Source organism: Symphalangus syndactylus, chromosome 5 (assembly GCF_028878055.3).
Source record: "Symphalangus syndactylus isolate Jambi chromosome 5, NHGRI_mSymSyn1-v2.1_pri, whole genome shotgun sequence".
Taxonomy (NCBI): domain Eukaryota; kingdom Metazoa; phylum Chordata; class Mammalia; order Primates; family Hylobatidae; genus Symphalangus; species Symphalangus syndactylus.
The window spans coordinates 129,230,265-129,253,816 of record NC_072427.2 but is presented as its reverse complement, the minus strand read 5'-3'; the positions used below and the strand labels follow the sequence as shown (position 1 = coordinate 129,253,816).

General features: G+C 40.6%; 1 protein-coding gene across 12 annotated transcripts in view; it reads right to left on the bottom strand.

The window, feature by feature from the left end:
• The window catches only part of TP53BP1 (tumor protein p53 binding protein 1), a 113,746-nt gene that overhangs the window by 21,744 nt on the left and 68,450 nt on the right, over positions 1–23,552 (bottom strand). For 11 of the 12 annotated variants that reach the window (XR_008657798.2, XM_063639541.1, XM_055278934.2 and 8 more), the window contains 5 exons: positions 22,607–22,810; positions 17,751–17,808; positions 14,524–14,616; positions 8,604–9,087; positions 4,130–4,282 (listed from right to left, as the gene is read on the bottom strand). Coding sequence is in view for 11 of the 12 variants with exons in the window: in XM_063639541.1 (XP_063495611.1) it covers positions 4,130–4,282; positions 8,604–9,087; positions 14,524–14,616; positions 17,751–17,808; positions 22,607–22,810 (992 nt within the window). In the remaining variant the exon portion in view is untranslated. Of the gene's footprint in view, positions 1–4,129; positions 4,283–8,603; positions 9,088–14,523; positions 14,617–17,750; positions 17,809–22,606; positions 22,811–22,985; positions 23,127–23,552 lie in introns of those variants that run through there. The other variant, XM_055278942.2, reaches the window with a different exon arrangement.

The following is a 23,552-nucleotide window of genomic DNA, read 5'->3' as shown; positions in this document are numbered from 1 at the left end:
GGATCTATCACAGAATAGTTGTAAGAATTAAATAATTCACTGAAGTGCTTAGAATAATGCCTGGCACATAGTATGTGCTCAATAAACGCCAGTCACTATCATTATTTAAGTATGGTGGTGCTTCCCAAACTATCTTCCATAGGGAAAAAACAGGTATTACTTTAAAAAATGCTAATGGTCAAATAAGTTTGGGAAGTGCTGGGTTAAACAGAATAAAATAGGTATCCTTACTAGAGGACTTCTTAGAACTTTTAATATGGTAATATGTGAATTTTCATGTTAGTGGGAATAGGGATTAATGGCATGCTATGGTTTGAACGTCTGCCCCTCCAAAACACATGTTGAAATTTATTTATTTATTTATTTTTTTTATGAGACGGAGTCTCGCTCTGTTGCCCAGGCTGGAGTGCAGTGGCGCGATCTCAGCTCACTGAAAGCTCCGCCTCCCGGGTTCACACCATTCTCCTGCCTCAAGCCTCTCCGAGTAGCTGGGACTACAGGTGCCCACCACCACGCCCGGCTAATTTTTTTGTATTTTTAGTAGAGACGGGGTTTCACCGTGGTCTCGATCTCCTGACCTCGTGATCCGCCCGCCTCAGCCTCCCAAAGTGCTGGGATTACAAGCGTGAGCCACCGCGCCCAGCACATGTTGAAATTTAATACCCAATGTAACAGTATCAAGAAGTAAGACCTTTAAGAGGTGATTGAGTCATAAGGGCTCTGCCCTCATGAATGGATTAGTCTATTCATGGATTAACGGAATTACAAGCTAACGGATTAATGAGTTATCACAGGATTAGGTTAGTTATCACAAGAGTGGGTCTGTTATAAAAACTAATTTGGCTATCTTTTGTATGGCCCCTGGCAATGTGATACCCTGTGTTGCCTCGGGACTCTTCAGAGTCCCCTCCAGCAAGAAGGCCCTCACCAGATGTAGCCCCTTGACCTTGGACTTCCCAGCCTCCTAGACTAAGAAATAAATTTCTTTTATTTATAAATTATCCAGTCTCAGGTGTTTAAATATAGCAACAGAAAACAGACTAAGACAGCGTTTCTTGTTTCTCAAACTTATTTATGACCATGGAACCTCTCCCCTCCATCAAACTGTCTAAGAGGCCTGCTGTTTCCAGAGATATACTTTAGAAAGCACCATATAAAATACTAAATGGGCCTAGCAGCACAGTAGCTCATGCCTGTAATCCCATTGCCTTGGGAGGCCAAGGCAGGAAGATTGCTAGAGAACAGAGTTCAAGACCAGTCTGGGCAACACAGTGAAACCCCATCTCTACAAAAGATACAAAAATTAGCAGGTGTGGGCCGGGCGCGGTGGCTCACGCTTGTAATCCCAGCACTTTGGGAGGCCGAGGCGGGCGGATCACGAGGTCAGGAGATCGAGACCACGGTGAAACCCCGTCTCTACTAAAAAAAGACAAAAAAAAATTAGCCGGGCGTGGTGGCGGGCGCCTGTAGTCCCAGCTACTCGGAGAGGCTGAGGCAGGAGAATGGCGTGAACCCGGGAGGTGGAGCTTGCAGTGAGCCGAGATTGCGCCACTGCACTCCAGCCTGGGCGACAGAGCGAGACTCTGTCTCAAAAAAAAAAAAAAAAAAAAAAAAAAAAAAAAAAAAAAAAATTAGCAGGTGTGGTGGTGTGTGCCTATGGTCCCAGCTACTCAGGAGGCCGAGGTGGGAGGCTCCCTTGAGCCATGAGGTCAAGGCTGCAGTGAGCCGTGATCGTACCACTGCACTCCAGCCTGGGCAAAAGAGTGAGACCCTGTCTCCAAACATAAAAATAAAAAATATATTTTAAGAAATGAAGTAATGTGTTTAACACTTAATGTAGCGTACTAGGCACAGAGTTTAATATGGACTACGACAGTTACAAAAATTTTCATGAAGGCAAACTGCTTTTCATAATTTCTCCAAAATAGTAGTAACATGAAAAAAGTTCCACGAACAAAAATCTTTTTAAAACATTTTTAATTGGGGGGCTGAGGCGGGCAGATCACGAGGTCAGGAGGTCGAGACCATCCTGGCTAACACGGTGAAACCCTGTCTCTACTGAAAATACAAAAAATTAGCCAGCGCGGTGGCGGGCGCCTGTAGTCCCAGCTACTCGGGAGGCTGAGGCAGGAGAATGGCGTGAACCCAGGAGGCGGAGCTTGCAGTGAGCCGAGGTAGTGCCACTGCACTCTGGCCTGGGCCAAAGAGCGAGACTCTGTCTCAAAAAAAAAAAAAAATTTTAAAAATGAAGATAAAGCAGTATTTTAAAAGAATTATTTCTGGTATTTGGTATACACAAAGAATAAAAAACAGGCCGGGCGCGGTGGCTCACGCCTGTAATCTCAACACTTTGGGAGGCCAAGGCAGATCACTTGAGATCAGGAGTTCGAGACCAGCCTGGCCAACATGGTGAAATCCCATCTCTACTACAAATACAAAAATTAGCTAGGCATGGTGGCACACACCTATAATCCTAGCTACTTAGGAGGCTGAGGCAGGAGAATCACTTGAACCCAGGAGACAGAGGTTCCAGAAAGCCAAGATCGGGCCACTGCACTCCAACCTGGGCAACAGAGTGAGACTCTGTGTCAAAAAGGAATAAAAAACAATTTCTCAATAAGTGCCTGTAAAACTAATGAAATCTGAATAATCTCTGGATAGTAAAACAAACAACAATTCCTCAAACATCAAATGTTATCTGACATGAGGTCCACAATAGCCCACTGAACAATAGCAATAATATGTTCTATTTAATAAAACTATATACTAGAGTTTAACTCTCCCTGAGTACAACCTCCTACATGGCCAGCAGATAGAATTAAAGGAAAGTATCTGGGTAAAGGAAGAAAATAGTTGTGCCTTGCCAGGTGCGGTGGCTCATGCCTCCGATCCCAGCACTTTGGGAGGCCGAGGCGGATACAGCACAAGGTCAGGAGTTCAAGACCAGCCTGGCCAAGATGGTGAAACCCCATCTCTACTAAAAATACACACACAAAAAAAATTTAGCCAGGCGCAGTGGCGGGTGCCTGTAATCCCAGCGACTTGGGAGGCTAAGCCAGGAAAATCGCTTGAACCCGGGAGGCGGAGGTTGCAGTGAGCTGAGATCGCGCCACTGCATTCTAGCCTGAGCAACAGAGCAAGACTCCATCTCAAAAAAAAAAAAAAGAAAATAGCTGTGCCTCTTACCAACCAATAAAATGGTTCCCAGATCTTAACATATACCAACAAAGGTCCCAGATCTTTAATTCTAGAAAATCTGTCTAATCTCTCTCATTAGATGTAAACAAAGTCAGCATATTATGCCATTCAAGATAACAAATAGTCACTAAATGCCAATACTGAGTTGACATTTGTAATGAGTCTATAATGAATCCCACTAAAAAATAAAGGTGCATTTCTTACCAACAGGTCTATGACCACACACAGATAGTGACAAAGAAAGAACAGAATGAGTAGACATGAAAATACGTGAGAAGACACAGGTAGTTTGAAACAGAGTGTTCTAAACTTCATTTGAGTTTCTAAGGATTTAAAATAATACATACAATCTTTATACATGACAGAGATTTATCAATCTGTTCTTTACAGAAAAGGAAAGCATGATGTGACTCATTAAATAACTAACCAATGGTCAAACAGCAAACCTACGGTTGGCGAAAGCTTTAGAAAGCAGGAAGTCTAATTTCTAACCCTGTTCTTCTATCTCTGGTAATAAAAAGATGAAGAAAAACAAAGTGTTGCACAGGAAAGGGGGATGGGGTAGAGAGTCAAGAGAATTTTTCTATAGAAAGAAATGTGGGGTCAAGGACAATGGCTCATGCCTGTAATCCCAGCACTTTGGGAGGCCAAAGCAGAAGGATCACTTAAGCCTAGGAGTTCAAGATCAGCCTGGGCAACACAATGAGACCTTGTCCCTCCAAAAAATAAACAAAATTAGCCAGGCTTGGTGGTTCATGCCTGTAGAACCAACTACAAGGGAGGCTGAGGCAGGAGGATCACTTGAGCCTAGGAGGCAGAGGCTGCAGTGAAACAAAATCACGCCACTGCATTCCAGCCTAGGTAACAAAGTAAGACCCTGTCTCAAAAAAAAAAAAAGAAATTTGCCACACAGACTCAGAATATGTATTACCTCAGTTACTTTTCTTTCTACTTCTGTTCCATCCACATAATACACATCTGTAATGACACGAGTGACAAGTGTGCGTACTTCCCGGATTGTTCTCATGTGACGATGTAAGACATGGCCATGTGGAGGCTGAGGCATATCAAACTCTTCCTCTCCCTGTGATAGAAGATATAGAACATAAGCACAGGTCTCACTACAAGCTGTCAAAATCACAAATCTTACACTTCATGATGAGAACTGTTTTTATCCACCTATAGATAAGACCAGGGATGGATCAGTTGTATAGCCAGAGGCTAAGAGAAGTTTGTATGAGCATGACCTAATAAAATGACCTATTCTTGTCTAAATCAAAATCATTACATCTAGTACTTATATTTATGGATATTTAGGTGAACCTTTGACCCCTAAAAGTTCATTATTTTTAAACCGTATTTCTTCTAATTCTGATGCTATCTTGCAAATTAGTAAACAAGTTTACATTTGCAATAGCTCTTTAGATAAAAGGAAGGCACTCTTTAGTCCTTTATATAAAACCAGAATGATGTATCTGTTAATCTCAGTTTATCTGTTTTTCCTGTACTAAAGTGAAAACCACAGTTTATTACCTAAAACAATATACAGTGATCTCTCCTAGAATTAAATATAAAGTATTTCATCTATTCCAAAGAACACATTATGACTAAAGAGTTGAGCTAGTGTCCAGAAATGGAAAAATTAGCAAATTAAGATTTCATATCTAGTTCTACTACAAGAATAATGTAGGGCTAAATAAGACCCTACTTTTTATGATAACTATTAAATAATATTGCTTAGGGGGATTGAGCTTCTTTCATTCAAAAAACATTAAGCAAATATTTATCGAATAACTTAAGGATGCCAGGTACTATACTAGACAAATAACTGCTGGAAAATTCAGGACAGGTAAAATTCATTCAACACTTCTGAAAAAATTCAAATGCACTATTTCTTATTTACAAAAATACAACAAACTAATGACAACTACTGCTATTCAAAAGAATAACTGAGTTAACTAATATAGCATCCAGCTTCATTATTTCTTGTTCATAATTTTCTATTTACAGACAGCCCGAGTTCATACTTTAGTCAGATCTGGATAATTTTTAAAAGATAACTTCTTAGCAAATTAGATCTTAAAGCCCTATTTACCACCTCTAATCATTAGTTAGTTTGAGACTTTTGGCCTTTATTACCTAGGACCTGCCTGTGACTAATAAAAAGTACTAGAATTTCAGTCCTGTATTTCTGAAAAAATAACATGTTTTCTAATAACAACTATATCACATTTTTTCACATCTTTATCCTCCCTCCTACACCCCACTGGTTCCGTAATTCTAAAGAGAAAATGCACACTTTTGTCTCTCACCTTTATCTCCCCTATGGTAGGCTGATTTTACTTTCAGCATTCAGTATCAAAGTTGCCAAGTCTTTAAAAAGAATTACATATACAAATGCAATAATGGTAATTCTGCATTTTTTTCCTGACATGTGGTAGTAATTTACCAAAAGCTTTCAGTAATTTATCCGAATAATCCCACTCCAATTCCAACTTGGAAAATGGCAGAGGTGAAATATTTACTAAAATGGAGATATGTAAATTATGTGAATAGTTATAAATAATATCAAAGGCATGAAATGCTACTCATCCAATTATTTAAAATACTTCTACATACTTCTACACAGACACAACTCTAATGAATGGTTAAAGCACAGGTCTGTCCTACCTCAATCATCAGGGTACCCATGCATGAGAACTATGACAGCCTGAACTTCCTGCCTGCACACACAATCAGACTATTCCCCACTAAAGAGAAAGTCAGTCTAAAAGGTTTCAGTGCTTTACATATTCCTGAAATGCAGCCAAGAAGCTTCCCGGTATTCTTCCAATTACTACAGCCATATGAATGATCACTTCAAGACAGACACTTAAGCGTGTCTGAGAGAATAAGGAGAAAAGGTAAAGAGGGCAGATAAAAAGAAAACTATGCTTACTCTCTTCAAATACTCTTCTGAAAAGAGGTGTCTGTAAAATAAATAAATTGATGATCTTACCACCATTAAGGGAAGGAAACAAAATGAAAATAAAACCACACTTTCCCTTCCACCTGGTTCCATGTCCTTTTTGACATATAAATGAAAATTTCAGGAGTGTCAAAGTAGGCTGCCTATGCTTTTCCACTAGCACTAGCCTATGTCCTATCTACACTGAAGGGGATTTTTAAAAAGCACTGACACAGCCGGGCGCGGTGGCTCACGCTTGTAATCCCAGCACTTTGGGAGGCCGAGGCGGGCGGATCATGAGGTCAGGAGATCGAGACCACGGTGAAACCCCGTCTCTACTAAAAAATACAAAAAATTAGCCGGGCGTGGTGGCGGGCGCCTGTAGTCCCAGCTACTCGGAGAGGCTGAGGCAGGAGAATGGCGTGAACCCGGGAGGTGGAGCTTGCAGTGAGCCGAGATTGCGCCACTGCACTCCAGCCTGGGCGACAGAGCGAGACTCCGCCTCAAAAAAAAACAAAGCAAAACAAAACAAAACAAAACAAAACAAACAAACAAAAAAAAAGCACTGACACCTGGAAAACTTGCATACAGCCTTTCTCATTTGCTAACCTCTCTTCAAAAGATGGCACACCAATTTCAATTTCTGTTATTCTATACACCATCTATATACTTTTAGTATGGTAAAATCTGCATAACATAAAATATACCATTGTCTTGAACACAATGCTCATATCCCATATGTGCCATAGGTGTTCAATAAATAAGAACTGTATTTTATTTTTACAAAACAAACAACTTGGACAATCAGAATGAGAGGTACATCAATAATGAAGATTTCCTAAGCAGATCCCAAATGAAGATAATCTACCACAGCAACTGAAAAGGCAATTTGACCACTACAATATCTCCTTTATCTGAGGGAGATATGTGCCAAGACCCCCAGTGGATGCCTGAAACTGCAGATAATATCAAACCCTATACACTATGTTTCTTCCTATACATACAGACCAATAATGTTTATAAATCAGGCACAGAAAGAGATTAATAACTAATAATAAGATAAACTATAACAATTCACAATTTCATGGATAGATTTGTTCTTAACATAGATTTTAGTAACTTCAGCATATGATTTTTTTTCTTTCCTTATTAAGACCTTTTACCTTTTCACTTAGAGGAAGCACTTTATGACTTACTTCTCTGGCATATTCAGATTGTCAGCATCACTACTCTCAAACTTTGGGGTGAGAGTAAAACAAGGGTTACTTGAATGCAAGCACTGCAATAACATGATAGTTGATCTGATAACCAAGACGGCTACTAAGTCATTAACAGACAGGGAGCATATATAGCATATGGATATGCTAGAAAAAGGGAGGATTCAAATCCTAGCCAGGACTAAGAGGGACAGCACTTGATTTTATCACATTACTCAGAACAGCACACAATTTAAACCTTAGTATTTCTACAATTTTCCATTTAATATTTTTGGACTACAGCTGACCATGGGCAACTAAAACCACCAAGAAAAAGAAACCACTGATAAGCAGAGACTACTGTTTACTAGTAACTTCCAAATTTTCTCTGCCATGCATCCCACTCTGCCACTCAATGAAATGTTGTGAACTCCTATTTATTTGTTAACACATACATTTCTACCACTTCTTTTTATCTACTCAATTTTTTTTTTAAGAGACAAGGTCTCACTATGTTGCCAAGTCTTGTCTCAAACTCCTGGGCTCAAGTAATCCTCCCACCTGGGCCTCCAAAAGTGCTGGGATTTCAGGCATGTGCCACCAGGCACAGCCACCTACTTAATTTTTACTAGTACCGACACTTCCCTACTCTATTCCCTGGAACCTGATACTCCTCCAGCCTCACTGTCATCAGCCCCAGTCCTTTTCCTCACATTAGCTTCTAGTCTAGCCTCTCTTCTGCAGTTCCTGGTCACCTGGGGACTTTTCCCCATCTCTCTCTCTATTCCTGTTACCATTCTTTCTGTTTCATATACTGAAATACACTATTCTTCGTGCTGCTTCTTTCCCCCTTACCTTCTACTCTCTGAATTCCTGAGAACCATGATGAAATAGACTTAAGGGAGAGAAAATTAGATCTGATGGTTAGAACGGAAGATAAAAAATTATGGAGAAGGAAAAGAGTGAATGTAGAAGAGTATTACAGGACCCAGGCTGAATCTCTGGCTTTCTTCTCCAGTAAAGACCTACCTAAAAAACTGTAGCAATACTACATTTTCCCTAAAAGACTATCTAATGGCTATACCTACCCACAATTTCACTACCATATCTGTATCTTAGAAAAGTTGTTTTTGTCTTTTAACCACTGTTCTGTACAAAACTGTCAAGAATTGTCATTAGGTAGACATGCCACAATTTAAATTCTCTGAGAATCCTGAAAGTAAAAAACAAGGCCTCTGATGCACCCTAGTATGTTCTCTCACCTGGCTATGGAGCGACTCTGTATCATCACCAGGAGCACTGACTGGTTTCTCACCACTCCCCCTCTCAGTCTGAACTGTGGCATCTTGCTTTCCAAAGTTCTGGTCCACTGTACTGGTCCCCTGCTCACACACATTCTTTATAGTCTGGGTTGCTGCTGAAACAGTTTCTGGGACCCTCAAGGAACACTCCATGGTTTGGATTCCTATGTTATTTTGGCTGGGCCTTTCAATCAAGGCCTTACTAGGATTTTCCTGATTAGTATTCCGTCCTTCTTTCTGGTCTTCTAGCACATCTGTCACCATTGCCTCTCCTTGAGGACTGGATGGCCCTTGTATGACCATCTTCTGGGAAGCAGGAGAAACAGGGTCCTTGACAGGACTAACGGGCTTCATAGGCTGTTGACTCTGCCTGATTGTATGGTCACCCTCCAATCTTTCCTTCTCCTCTTCTCCTTGAGAACTTGGAAAGTGGAGCAAGTTCCCCCTGAAAATGCAACATATAAAGAAGCCATGTCAATTAAGCAAGTGTATGTGTGAACGTGTTTGTGTATGCATGCATGTGTGTGTGTAGTGGCAAGGGAGGAGCCATATTTTGACAATTTGAGAAATGTAAGGAAGGGAGAAAGTCAGGTAGCCAAGCATTATCACCTTGGGAGGCCTCTCATTATAATTTCACTCCTGTAAAAAAAATGATGGTAGATAGAACAATTCCACCATGATGATAGAAGAGTCATAAAATTTCTTCCCATCACTAGCTATGAACTCTGAAACTTGATGCAGAAAAATGAAGTAAACAAAAAGATGTAAACCCATTACTGAAGTCATAGACAATGAAGGGCAACTTAGGGATCCATTTTGAAAAAAGATCAATTAAGTCAAGATGTCTCATCTGGCCTTATGAATGGTTCTAACATTCCTTAACTGATTCCTAGCATTCTAGATACTGCTTATCCCCACCTGAACAATATTTTTAGGAAAGAAAATCTGACTTATAAAGGATAAAGCTGTAGGTAGATTCTAGTTTTGTCAGCTATACTGATATATCTACAACTAAACATTTCAGAATGAATTGGTTTCTCAAGATATAGCCCTTTTCATAAGTCATCCCATTTGGGTATCAGTGATTTGTTCCTTTATTCCACAAGCATTTGCTGAATGTCTCCTACAAACCACATACCACGATTTCCGAAGTGACTAGGAGCTTTCTTAAATATCCCTAACAATTCTCCAGAATAAAAACGTCCAGGCTAACTCCAAGTCAACAGAAATTTCACAATCATGTCTTATCAGTCTTTATATTTAAAACACCTAACTCACAGCTTAATATAAAATAGATGCTTAATACATGTACTTTGAACAGAAGACTGAATGTTCTCTGAATCAATTAATTGCAAAATCTACCCAGATTAAATCAACATAGTGCAGTTTTAGGCTCCATTACATGTATAATAGCCAGAATAAAGATAAAAGGAATCCATTCTGAACTGACCATGCTAAGACCACATCTGGAATATCTGTTTCAGTTCTGGGCATGACAGTTTACAAGGCATAAACTGCAGATAAACCCAGAAGGTAACATGAAGGACGATAAGGAGCCTAGAAACTATGTCATATGTTGATTTAAGTATGTGGCCAGAAAAAGATAGAGTTAGGGCTGTCTCCTATTTGACAGAAGCTCTTATCCTTAGGATCTCAGCTTTCCTAGGTAGGTAGAGTAAAGGAAGCAGGAAGTGCTCTTCAGGGATTGCTCTGCTCTAGATCTTAAAGGAAAAGGAAAAAAGAAGTTTCTGAGGTTTCTATATTGTTTAGCTCAGCCTACCAGAACAGGAGCTCAAAGAGGGATTTGGAATAGAGATCTAGCCAAGAAGAGCTTAGTATACATTTGGTTGTTACAGTTTGTGTCCTATCTCTCAGGAACCTCAACTGAATGAGAATATATGGTCCAATGAAGAAGAAGTAAGAACAAGACCACCAGGAGACACCTACCATGAGTAGCACTTACCTCTTACGAGGTTTATAAATGTTCATATATGTAAAATATTGAGCATAGCAGATGCTCAATCAATATTAGATGCATAAGACAATGCAATTAAAGAGACTCAGTTCACCTTTAATATCAACTAAATATTCATATTTAAATCTTTAAGATATCTAACATACCAATGGCTGAGCAAGAAGGAAAGGATTCAAAAGCCAGAAGAGCCAGGACTTGATTTTAGGAATTCAATTATTGTTGTTTCCTATCCTAAACAAGCTTATAAATTTTATCTCATGCTACAGACTAAATGTCTATGTCCCCTTCACCCCAAGACTCATATATTAAATCCTAACCCCCAAGGTGATGGTATTAAGAGGCAGAGCTCTCATGAATAGGGTTAGTGCCCTTATAAAAGAGACCTCAGAGAGCTCTCTTGCCCCCAGCTGCCATGTGAGAACAGCTGTCTACAAACCAGGAAGCAGGCCCTCACCAGACACCAAATCTACCAGTGCTTTGATCTAGAACTTCTCAGCCTCCAGAAATGAGAGAAATGAATTCCTTTGTTTATAAGCTATCTAGCCTATGGCAGTTTGTTGTAGCAGCCCAAAGAGACTAAGACACCTCAGAAGCTGTTTATTCAGGTTAGAATACCTGAATGGAATTTTACTTCTACAGCAATCCAATAAATTATAGGAAGTGCCATACCTCTCTCCCTCTCCATTTGTTCCAGTTATGCAATTCTACTTTGGTCATTGTATGCCAGACTTAGAAACTGATGCTAAGAAAGTAAATTTTAGGCTGGGCACAGTGGCTCACGCCAGTAATCCCAGCACTTTGGGAAGCCAAGACGGGTGGACCACCTGAGGTGAGGAGTTCGAGACCTGCCTGGCCAACATGGCAAAACCCCGTCTCTACTGAAAATACAAAAAAATTAGCCGTGTGTGGTGGCATACACCTGTAGTCCCAGCTACTTGGGAGGCTGAGGCAAGAGAATCCCTTGAATCCGGGAGGTGGAGGTTGCAGTGAGCCAAGATCGCCCTACTGCACTTCCAGCCTGGGTGACAGACCAAGACTCCATCTCAAAAAAAAAAAAAAAAATTAATTCAAATTGAAATAGGGAAGAATACATCTCCATATTTAACAAATGTCTAACTATTCTATTCTGAGTGTAGCTCTGTTTATGAGGCATCTGGAATCAAATCCAGCTAGATTCCTAGGTTTTTGCTCCACCAAGGTTAAACAATATAACCAACATCTTGGCACCTCTATTTTAAAACGCTTTAATAAAAAAGCAAGGCAATACAATGACATCAATAAATTTAGTAATAGCTGGGTCATTACTACACCACTTTTAAAATCACATGATTTCAGGATCATGATTCCCAAGAATATCAACAAGCTCACACTTATTCAGAATGCCCATTTAAAGCACTGACTTATTTATTTTAAATATTTCTTTCAATAATGAACATAGAAATTTAGAAATTATGCTACCTATTACTTTTTTTTTTTTTTTTTTAATGGATAAGACATAACTCTCACTCTCTCGCCCAGGCTGTAGTGCAGTGGCACCATCTTGGCTCACTGCAACCTCCACCTCCAGGGTTCAAGTGATTCTCATGCCTTAGCCTCCAGAGTAGCTGAGACTACAAGCATGGACCACCCTGCCTGGCTAATTTTTATATTTTTAGTAGAGACAGGGTTTTACCATGTTGGCCAGGCTGGTCACTAACTCCTGGCCTCTACAGGGATGCACCACCACACCTGGCTAATTTTGTACTTTTTGTAGAGATGAAGTTTCACCATGATGCCCAGGCTGGTCTCCAACTCCGGAGCTCAGGCCATCCACCCACCTTGGTCTACCAAAGTGCCACCGCGCCTGGCTAAATCATGCTACTTATATCACTATTAGTGATATACCTACTGACAAAACATTATCACATTGTCTAATTACAAAATCACTGAATTTTAGAGGTGAAAGATACTCACTTCATAATGAAAATACAGGTCCTTTTCCACTGCCATTACTTATTTCTCTACACTAAATATAAGTATCATATATTCCATACAAGATACTTTTTTAAATTTTTTTTTAAAGACACAGTCTCCCTCTGTTCCCCAGGCTAAAGTGCAGTGGCGAGACCACAGCTCCCTGCAGCCTCGAGCTCCCAGGTTCAACCGATCATCCCACTTCAGTCTTCCAAGTAGCTGGGACCACAAGTGCATGCCACCACATCCGGCTTTTTTTTTTTTTTTCTTTTTTTTCTTGGTAGAAACAGGGTCTCACTATGTCACCCAGGCTCATCTCAAACTCCTGGCCTCAAGTAATCCTCATGCTTTGGCCTCCAAGTGCTGGGATTACAGGCGTGAGCCACTGTGGCCGGCTGCCTCCTTAATTATTTAAATAGAGATAAAGGCCTGTAACTCAAAACTTTTTTCCTGCCTCAGAACTGTTCTAAGAGATTATGGAGTAAAGAAATTATGGGGCTAAGCACAGTTGCTCATGTCTGTAATTCTAGCAAGTTGGGAAGACGAGGCAGGAGGATCACTTGAGCCCAGGAGTTTGAGACCAGCCTGGGCAACATAGTGAGACCCTGTCTCTACAAAAAGTTGAAAAAAAAAAAAAAAATTAGCCAGACACAGCAGCACATGCCTGTAGTCCTAGCCACTGAGGGGGTTGAGGCAGGAGGGTTGCTTGAGCCTAGGCATTTGGGGCTGCCATAAGCTACTACTGCACCACTGCACCTCAGCCTGGTTGACCGAGTGAGACCCTGTCTCTAAAAAGAAAAAGAAATTACAGAAAAATTAATTCCATTAAGTTGAAAAACTTTAAATTTGGGATGTTAAACATCTCATATTTTGCTCTGTGGGAAACTAAGGAGAAATAAAAAGTCTGTTAAAAGTAAACATGATTTCCAAAATAAGAAAAACTAATCTGAGAAATGAGGAATTATATAAATTATTTTCATAAGCAAGGCATGGTGGCTCACACTTGTATTCCTAACACTTCTGGATGCCAAGGTGGGAGGACTGCTTGATCCCAGGAGTTTGAAACCAGACTGCGCAACATAGTGAGAAGCCATCTCCACAAAGAACAGAAAAATTAGCCTGTATGGTGGCACATGCTTGTGGTTCTAGCTATTTGGGAGGCTGAAGAACAGGAGGTAAAGGCTTCAGTGAGCCATGTTCACGCCACTTCACCCCAGCCTGGGTGACAGAGTGAGACCCTATCTCAAAATAAATTAATAAATACATTTATGAAGTCAGTCATTTCAAATTGATACAACTGGTAGATAAAGACAAAAATGTGTATCTATAAAATATTTAACAAAATTTCTCATGACAGCTCATGAATCCATCCAGAATACATTATAGTCCCTCAAGGCATAAAAAAAAAGGTAAGCTCAAGCTCACAAAATAGTAGCAGTACATCTTAGTCTGTTTTCTGCTGCTATAACAGAATTCCCACCAGACTGGGAAATTTATAAAGAAAAGAGATTTACAGGATTTGGCTCATGGTTCTGAATGCTGAAATGTCCAAGGACATGGCACTAGCATCTAGACGGCCAGCTGGTGAGGGCCTTCTAGCTGCATTGTAACACGGTGGAAGGCATCACATGGTGAGGGTGCATTCAAGAAGGTGGAAAGGGGGCCAAACTACCCCTTCAGCCTTTTATAATCAACCCATGCTCACTGTAACAGCCTTAATGCATACATATGGGCAGTGCCCCCATGACCTAATTACCTCTTTTTTGTGTATGTGTGGCCAACTTCTGTAGCTTTATACCAATACCACTAATTACCTCTCAACACTGTTGCACTGGGGGTTAAGTTTCCAACACATGCCACATTCAAACCATAGCACAGTACATATTAGGATTTGGGCACCAAACATTTTGTGAACCAATGGAGCCCAAAAGATTCTATAAAAATAATGCTTACCTGATGGGTGCAGTGGGGGGATCCTCACTTCGAGCCTCATTCTCTTGCCTGGCTTCACAGATACAGCTAAACACAGACATGGTCTTCTGGGGACTAAGACAATATATTAAAGCAATATATTGTTAACTTTGAAAAGTACTTTTGGAGATTATCCTTTTATGCACAGAGGAAATAAAATGCTTTCTCTGCATATCAAACTCCAAACCACCTTACACCAAAATGCAAATTCTCCATACTTGTTTTGAATTAGCATAATTTAAAATTCTCAAGGTTCACTGGAAATAAAGTGGACAGAGGACTGTATTAAATACCATAAAGATGCAATCAGCAAAATCCAGAATGTAGAAAACCATACAACAATCTGTACCTTCAACAAATAATTTGCAAGCAAGAGGCAAAAAAAAAAAAAAAAAAAAAAAAAGACTGGAGGGGTACTCTGTATTTTAAAAGACTTAAAGAGACATAACCAAATGCAATACGTGGACCTTATTTAGATCTTGAGTCAAACTGTAAAGCACCATTTATGAGACAATCAGAGAAATCTGAACATTGAATATTTTATGATATTAAGGAACCATTGTCAATTTTTTAAAGTATGATAATAGTAATATGGTTAAGTTTAAAATAAGAATCCTTATCTTTTGGAGACAGCACTGAAGTATTTCAGATAAAATTATATAATGCTGAAATTATCTTCAAAATCATTCAGTAGGGAGGGGGGTGCTGGAAATATAAATGAATCAAGACTGGCCATAAGAAATTTTTGCAACTGGGTGATGAATACATGGCAGTCCATTATACTACTCTCTCTACTTTCGTATATGCTTGAAACCTTCTATAGTAAAATGATTAAGAAATAAGGTGACAGCAAGTAATTAGAACACAGTACAGTTACAAACAACACTTAAAAGCTTCACGTAGGCTGGACACGGTGGCTTATACCTGTAATCCTACCACTTTGGGAGGCTGAGCCAGGCGGATCACTTGAGCTTCAGGAGTTAGAGACTAGCCTGGGAAACATGACGAAACCCCATCTCTACTAAAAATACAAAAATTAGCCCCTGGTGGCAGGTGCCTGTAGTCCCAGCTCCTTCTGGGGTTGAGGCAGGAGGATCACTTGAGCCTGGGAGGTCAAGGCTGCAGTGAACTGTGATCCCACCACTGCACTGCAGCCTGGTTGACAAAGTGAGACCCTGTCTCAAACAAACAAACAAACAAACAAAAAATCTCCACCTAAATGCAGATGAACCAAGGACCACTTCCAGTATTGTGACAGAGCTTACTTTAGATGATTTGTTAGAGTGAACCCAACAGCAAACAAGTCAAATTTTTTTTAATTTAGATTCTTACATAGAAAATTTTCTTCACAACAATATAAAAAATTTCATCTCATTCTATGATCCACCATTCCAACTCTCTGCTCAAAGTTTTTCCTTATTTTCTCCTCTCTACTTTCTACCCTGAGTTCTAGAAGCTTCAACAACATACTCTGTTCCCTCTGAATATGCACATGTACAGACTAATAACAACTTATTCCTGCCCAAAAATTCTGTTAAAGCCAAATGGACCAGATACACACTCCACTTTCTTCAACTTCTAAGACTACCTATCATTAAGGGATCTTCAAATGAAAAAGGACTCTAACATACTTATCTTTCAGATTAAATATACAATAGCCCAGAGAGGAACTAATCTCTCTAAGACATAGTTAAGAACAGATCAAAAGACTTTGAAAAAGGTCAGAAACTCACAAGTGAGGTCACATTTAGTCCACAGGCCTCTTTTATTTGATATTTTAAAAAATCCAGATTTCTTGGCCGGGCGCGGTGGCTCACGCTTGTAATCCCAGCACTTTGGGAGGCTGAGGCGGGCGGATCACGAGGTCAAGAGATCCAGACCACGGTGAAACCCCGTCTCTACTAAAAATACAAAAAAAAATTAGCCGGGCATGGTGGTGGGCGCCTGTAGTCCCAGCTACTGGGAGAGGCTGAGGCAGGAGAATGGCGTGAACCCGGGAGGCAGAGCTTGCAGTGAGCCGAGATTGCGCCACTGCACTCCAGCCTGGGTGACAGAGCAAGACTCCGTCTCAAAAAAAAAAAAAAAAAAAAAATCCAGATTTCTTTTTAAAAACAAAGATGTGGCAACAATAAGTTTGCAGTCTCGCATGACAACTACTGGCTGGAGTTGAGTGGGGCACACCCTTTCACATGGACCATACATTCAGTTTGCCATTGTCCTCAACACTCTGTCTTGTACCTAGCCACTTTAGTTATTTACAGTACCCGCCTAGCCTCTAATTTAAGAATTCTTGGTGGGGCATGGTGGCTCACATCTGTAATCCTAGCACTTTGGGAAGTAAAGGCAGGCAGATCACTTGAGCCCAAGAGTTCAATGCCAGCCTGGGCAACATAGTAAGATCCTCATCTCTACAAAAAATACAAAAATTAGTCAGATGAGGTGGTACATGCCTGTAGCCCCAGCTACTCAGGTGGCTGAGGCAGGAAGATCACTGGAGGTCAGGATGTTGAGGTCGCAGTGAGCCATGATCACACCACTGCACTCCAGCCTGGGCAACACAGCAAGATTCTGCTCAAAAAATAAAAAAGAAAATAAAAAAAGAATTCTTGCCTATATTTCACCAACTGCTATTAGTGTTTTCATGCTGGATGACTCATGCCTGAAACAATTGTACTCTCACAGCCACCAGATGGCAAAGCTTACCAACCAAAACCTCAGTATGGGGTCATACTCGTCCTCAAAGCATTACAACATTCATGACAAAGCAAAAATAACAGCTCAACATAGTAGTTAATTTGGCAGGCAGAAGAGAAAATGACCTGAGGCTGCAGCTGAGTATGCCACTGCAGAAGGAACAAGGTCTGTAGCTATCTCGTTAATCCTTCTTTGTCTCATCAATTGGATCAACAATCCTGAGATTGTGGAGACTCTTGTATCAGCAACAGAAAAAAGGGGGGAGAGGAACTCTCACATGAACAAAAGAAAAGACATTTCAATTATCTTAGTTCTAGGTGTAGAAAAAAGCTTCACTGCAGTTAAAAAAGTATTAATTAAGAAGTCTATGATCCATTCAGAACATTGCTAAATCCTTTATGAAAGAGTCTCATTTTAACTTTTTCATTTTAACTTTTTTCCTTTGTTGATAAACCATCTACCCTCATTACCAGTAGCTTCGTATTAAACTCTAAATAGCATCCAGCTTTGGTTACCTGGCAACAGACTCAGCAACAGCAGTAGATCCATTTTTTCTTTCATCAGTTGCAGGCTCTGAATAAAAACAAAACCAAGGAGAGAAAGGAAAGAGAAACAGAATTTAGTTAGTATCACACCTAAAACCTTCACTCTGCTCTACTAGTATTTGCAACAGGTAACAAAAAGAAATAAAAATAAGTAAAATTAATAAGTATAAACATACAAACATTTCTTGTAATTTTATTTATTTATTTATTTATTTATTTTGAGAGAGTCTCACTCTATCGCCCAAGCTGGAGTGCAGCGCCGTGATCTCAGCTCACTGCAACCTCCGCCTCTCGGGTTCAAGCAATTCTGGTGCCTCAGCCTCCGAGTAGCTGAGACTACAGGCATGCGCCACCACATCCAGCTAATTTTTTGTATTTTTTGGCAAAGACAGGGTGTTGCCATGTTTCCCAAGCTGGTCTCAAACTCCTGAAATCAAGTGATCTGCCAGATTTCTTGTTTTTTGTTTGTTTGTTTTGAGACGGAGTCTCGCTCTATCACCCAGGCTGCAGTGCAGGCCAGATTTTTTTTAATTTTTTTTTTTTTTTTTTTTTTTGAGATGGAGTCTCACTCTGTCGCCCAGGCTGGAGTGCAGTGGCGCAATCTCGGCTCACTGCAAGCTCTGCCTCCCAGGTTCACGCCATTCTGCCTCAGCCTCCCTAGCAGCTGAAACTACAGGCGCCCGCCACCACGCCCAGCTAATTTTTTTGTATTTTTAGTAGAGACGGGGTTTCACCGTGTTAGCCAGGATGGTCTCGATCTCCTGACCTCATGATCCGCCTGCCTCGGTCTCCCAAAGTGCTGGGATTACAGGCAAGAGCCACTGCGCCTGGCTGGCTATTTCTTGTAATTTTAATGTACAAGTTTTTCTCACTTCCACCAATCAATTTTCTTTCAAACTTCCTATAAAAGACTAATAAGATTGGCAAGAAATACAATACAATGAATAACTTTTTTTTTTTTTTTTTTTTTGGAGACAGAGTCTTACTCCGTTGCCCAGGCTAGAGTGCAGTGGCATAATCTCGACTTGCTGCAACCTGTTTCTCTTGGGTTCAAGCGATTCTCATGCCTCACCCTCCCGAGTAGCTGGGATTACAGGTGTGCACCACCACACCCAGCTAATTTTTGTATTTTTAGTAGAGATGGGATTTCACCACATTGGCCAGGCTGGTCTCAAACTTCCAATCTCAGGTGATTCACCCGCCTCAGGTTCCCAACGTGCTGGGATTACACATACGAGCTATGACACCTAGCCCTTAGCAGTAATATTGTTTTTTGTTTTTTGGTTTTTTTTGAGACAGAGTCTCATTCTGTCGCTCAGGCTGGAGTGCAGTGGCATGATCTCAGCTCACTGCAACCTCTGCCTCTCAGGTTCAAGAGATTCTGCTGCCTTAGCCTCCCGAGTAGCTGGGATTACAGGTGCCCACCACCATGCCTGGCTAATTTTTATATTTTTAGTAGAGATGGGGTTTCACCATCTTGGCCAGGCTGGTCTCGAACTCCTGACCTCAGGTGATCCACCTGCCTCAGCCTCCCAAAGTGCTGGGATTACAGGCATGAGCCACCACACCCGGCCAGCAGTAACATTCTTAAATGAAAATTAAACTTCTGAATCCCAATTCATCTCTGCCCATATAAGAAGTTTAAAAAGTATGTAATAATACAAAATTAAAAACCAAAAAATTTTTTAAATTTATATCATATTAAAAACAAATTAGAAATGAAAGAACTTAATAAAATACGTAGAAAATATTTTAGGTTGATGAACTAATTTTAAATAGTTTTCAGAGCACCCACAAACAGAAGGTACCCAAGTTCTTCCCAACGTGCTTTAGGACAGACACCAAAAATAAAGGGTGGCCAGGCATGGTGGCTCACGCATGTAATCCCAATACTTTGAGAGGCCAAGGCAGGAGGATCGCTTGAGCCCAGGAGTTCAACACCAGCCTGGCTAACATGGCGAAACCCCATCTCTATAATAAATACAAAAATTAACCAGGCATGGGTGGTGGCGTGCCTGTAGTCCCAGCTACTCAGGGGGCTAAGATGGGAGGATCGCTTGAGCCTGGGAGATGGAGGCTGCAGTGAGCCAAGATCACCTCACTGCACTCCAGCCTGGGTGACAGAGAGAAGCCTTGTCTCAAAAAAAAAAAAAAAGAAAACAAAAAGGACATATTCAAGAACATGCAGCAACAAATTAAAGGTCATACTGAAAAAAATCCCATATTCTCACAACAATGTCACTAATTTCAAGGGATTAAAATTTGTTCATTTACAATTTATACCAGCCTTAGAGAAAACAACCCTTAAATGTTTTTTAGTTATTTCTAAAATATTCATCACCCAACATAATCTAAACAGTCCATCAGGGAGGCAGCTGAAATTCAGTTAGAGCCCTGGCTCTGAAATAGAAACCTGGCTCACACCCTGGCTGTTGCACTTAATAGTCCAACCTAGGAGTAAACTACTTTGTCATTTTGAGTCTCAGTTTCCTCCTCTATAAGATAAAAACACAACAAGCCTCAAAAGTTTGTTGTGAGAATGAAATGATGTAAGTAACACTGAATACAGTCCTTGATACTATGCTTCTGGTATTAGGAAAGGTAGTAAAATTTACTGATATAATCATCCTTAACACTTAGCTAGTTGTAATTTCAGATCCAAAGGTAAAGTAAGATTTAAGGCTATCATATACTCTCTCTCGACAAACGCTTTTTAAAATTTTTATTTTTTTGAGATGAGATCTCACTATGTTGCCCAGGCTGGTCTTGTACTCCTGGGTTTAAGCACACCTCCCACCTCAGCCTCTGGCATTGCTGGGATTATAGGAGTGCACCAACCACCATGCCTGGCAATAAGCCCTTATTTATTCCAGAGAAGATGACAGTAAGGATGGAACCATGTAATACTTTAACTCGGCCTACTGAGTTGCTAAGATTCAAATCAGTTAAGTACCACAGCATTAAAGATTTGGAACCAGACTTCCTGGATTTGTGTCCAGGCTACTCCATTTACTAGCTATGTCTAGGGAAGGTGCTCAACCTTCCTGTGCCTCGGTTTCCTCATCTGTAAAAGGAGGATAATAATAGGATCTAGTTCATAGGCTTGTTATGAGATTTAATGAGCTATACATGTGAAGTACCTGGCATACAGTAAGAGCTAAAAATGTATTAGCTAAAATTACTTTTCTCTGGTCTCAGGGAAGAAGAAGTCCTGCTTATCCAACCTATTCTGTGTAGTCTTCAATAGCTTCCCCTCCCAACTCCTTCAGGGCCTTAATTCATCAACCGTTTCCCCCAATTCCCTCGTCTTTAATCTATGCCTCCCTCTTTTGGATCCTTCCTTAACCCATTTATGCTGGAGGTTGCAAATTTTTTTGTGTGAAAAATCAGACCTTGGTGATGACCTTGAGCAGTAGGATATAAATAACTCCTACAAGCTTAGCGTTCCAATAGTGGAACACTAGGCACAAATGGGTTAAAATCTATAAACTTGCTCAGGCCTCTCCCAGCCTAAAAATAACAAATCCTCTCTCAACCCTGCATTTCCCTCTAACTCACCATATTTTCTCTTCTTCTCTCACATAAACTTCTCAAAAGTAGAGAGTACATTTGCAGCCTCATTTCCTCTTCCTCCTCCTTCCTCAATTACTTTCAGTATAGCTCCCACCCCAACTGCTGCACTGAAATGGCTCTTGCTAGAGTCACCAAATGGATCCTAATTGCCAAAGTCAAAGTATATTTCCAGACACATCTTACTAAACTTGCTCCAGTGCCTGACATTATCTTCTTGTAACTCTCCTCCCTATAGGCTTCCATGGCTTCATATACCCTCCTAGTTCTCCTTCTCTCTGAACGTTCCTTTATAATCTCCTTTATGAGATTTCTTCCTCTTCTAATCCCCCTTACACAGCTTTTACAAATTACCTGGAATGAAAAAATTACAAGCTTCAGAGTTAGGTCTGACTCAAATTCCACCTCTACCTAGCACCAATTATTGTGACCTTAGACATGTAACTTAAAAACCTCTCTTACTCTGTTTCCTCATCAATAAAATGAAAATGCAGATACCTACTTGGGAGTACTATTATGGAAATGAGATGATACAGTATATGTGAAGAGTCATTCTCTCTTTTTTTCCTCTCCCTTACTTCCATATTCACCTGGCACCATGAGTCTGCCTACTCACCCCTCAAATTCATCCCTCATCTCCAGCTCCACTACCAATGACCTCACTTTCTGGTTAAAGAGTGGGTAGAATTTACCAGGCAGGAGAACAGAATATGGGAAATGCAAGGAAAAGGAACCATCATGCACAAAGGCACAAGGTTTTGAAAGACTCAGCTGATGCTTTTTTTAAAGGAAAATCTGATCATATTACTCCCTTGCCTAAAATTCTTCGGCTTCTCAGCATGATGTAAAAAGCCTTTCAGCATCTGGTCCCTACTTTGCATCCCTCCCTTGTATCCTCTCTTTATTCTAGCCCTACCAAACAACTTCTAATTCATGTGAGAAAGAATCAACATTAATCTAGTCAGAATTTCTGACAGTCCTAAAGTTTTCTACCCTATTCTGAAGTCTTTCTGAACAGGGAAACCAATTACATAGGAACAGACTTAATAGAAACAAGCTATAACATGGAGATTATAAAACAGAGTATCTTTAGTAACATGACAGGCTGGCCAAAAGCAAAGAATTAAATCTATGAGTGTAAGACTTTACAAATACATTTATAAATATAGAAGTATCAATTATTATAACTAGATTATAATCAATACTCCCCAGATGATCTGCAGCTACTAATTACCCAAGATTAACATAAAACTTACTTTCCAGGTTGAACTGCAAAGACTCTTCACTCGCCTCAGTCTCAGGACTAACCAGTTTCATTCTTAGACATAATTTATCATCCATGTCTGGGGCAGCCCCAGAATCCCCTTTTTCACTCCCAAGTATGGGATCATGGGTCTCCACCATGCTTTCAGACATGACGTCACTGGTTGCTATGGTGCTTTCTGGATAGTTGCTGATACCTGAAAGAAGTGAGGCAAGGAGGAAGAAAAAAAGAACACTAAAATACAAACACAAAAAACAGCAATTCAAGGTCATCAATTTGCCTGTTTGGCTCCACAGCTCTGCAGGACTGAAGGAGGTTCCTAGGATAGATCCCTGTCATAAGTATCAACAACTACGAACTAGTATTGACACCTGGTCTTAAGAGGAGCAACAGGATTCAGTTCCACTTCTGCATCTGGACAAAGGATGCTGCATGAGCCCTCAGCCAACCCACATCTGCCAGCATCAGGCATAGGTAGCAGGAGACTCCAGACGGCATGATTGTTACCTCCCAGCACTGACTAGAGAAAACAAATAGGTTAATGTTGAAGACTACTGGCTGCTTCAGGGAAGGAGGATCTAAGTTTTCTTGCCCTGTCAAGCAGCAGACTGATTAATTAGCCAAGGTATTGAATAAATAGTACTTCTACCCTACTTCCTGTTCCAAGCAGATTCTACTGCCTTGAAAGTAATAAGATAAAATTCTTTTAAGTATTCTCTTTCTTTCTTACTTCCCTCCACCCTTTCTTTCCTTCCCCTCTTTACCCCTCATCTCCTAGTAGTAAAATCGCAGAACCAGACTTCATAACCCTATTCTCCCTAAAACAAAAATCAACCGGCCGGGCGCGGTGGCTCACGCTTGTAATCCCAGCACTTTGGGAGGCCGAGGCGGGCGGATCACGAGGTCAGGAGATCGAGACCAGGTGAAACCCCGTCTCT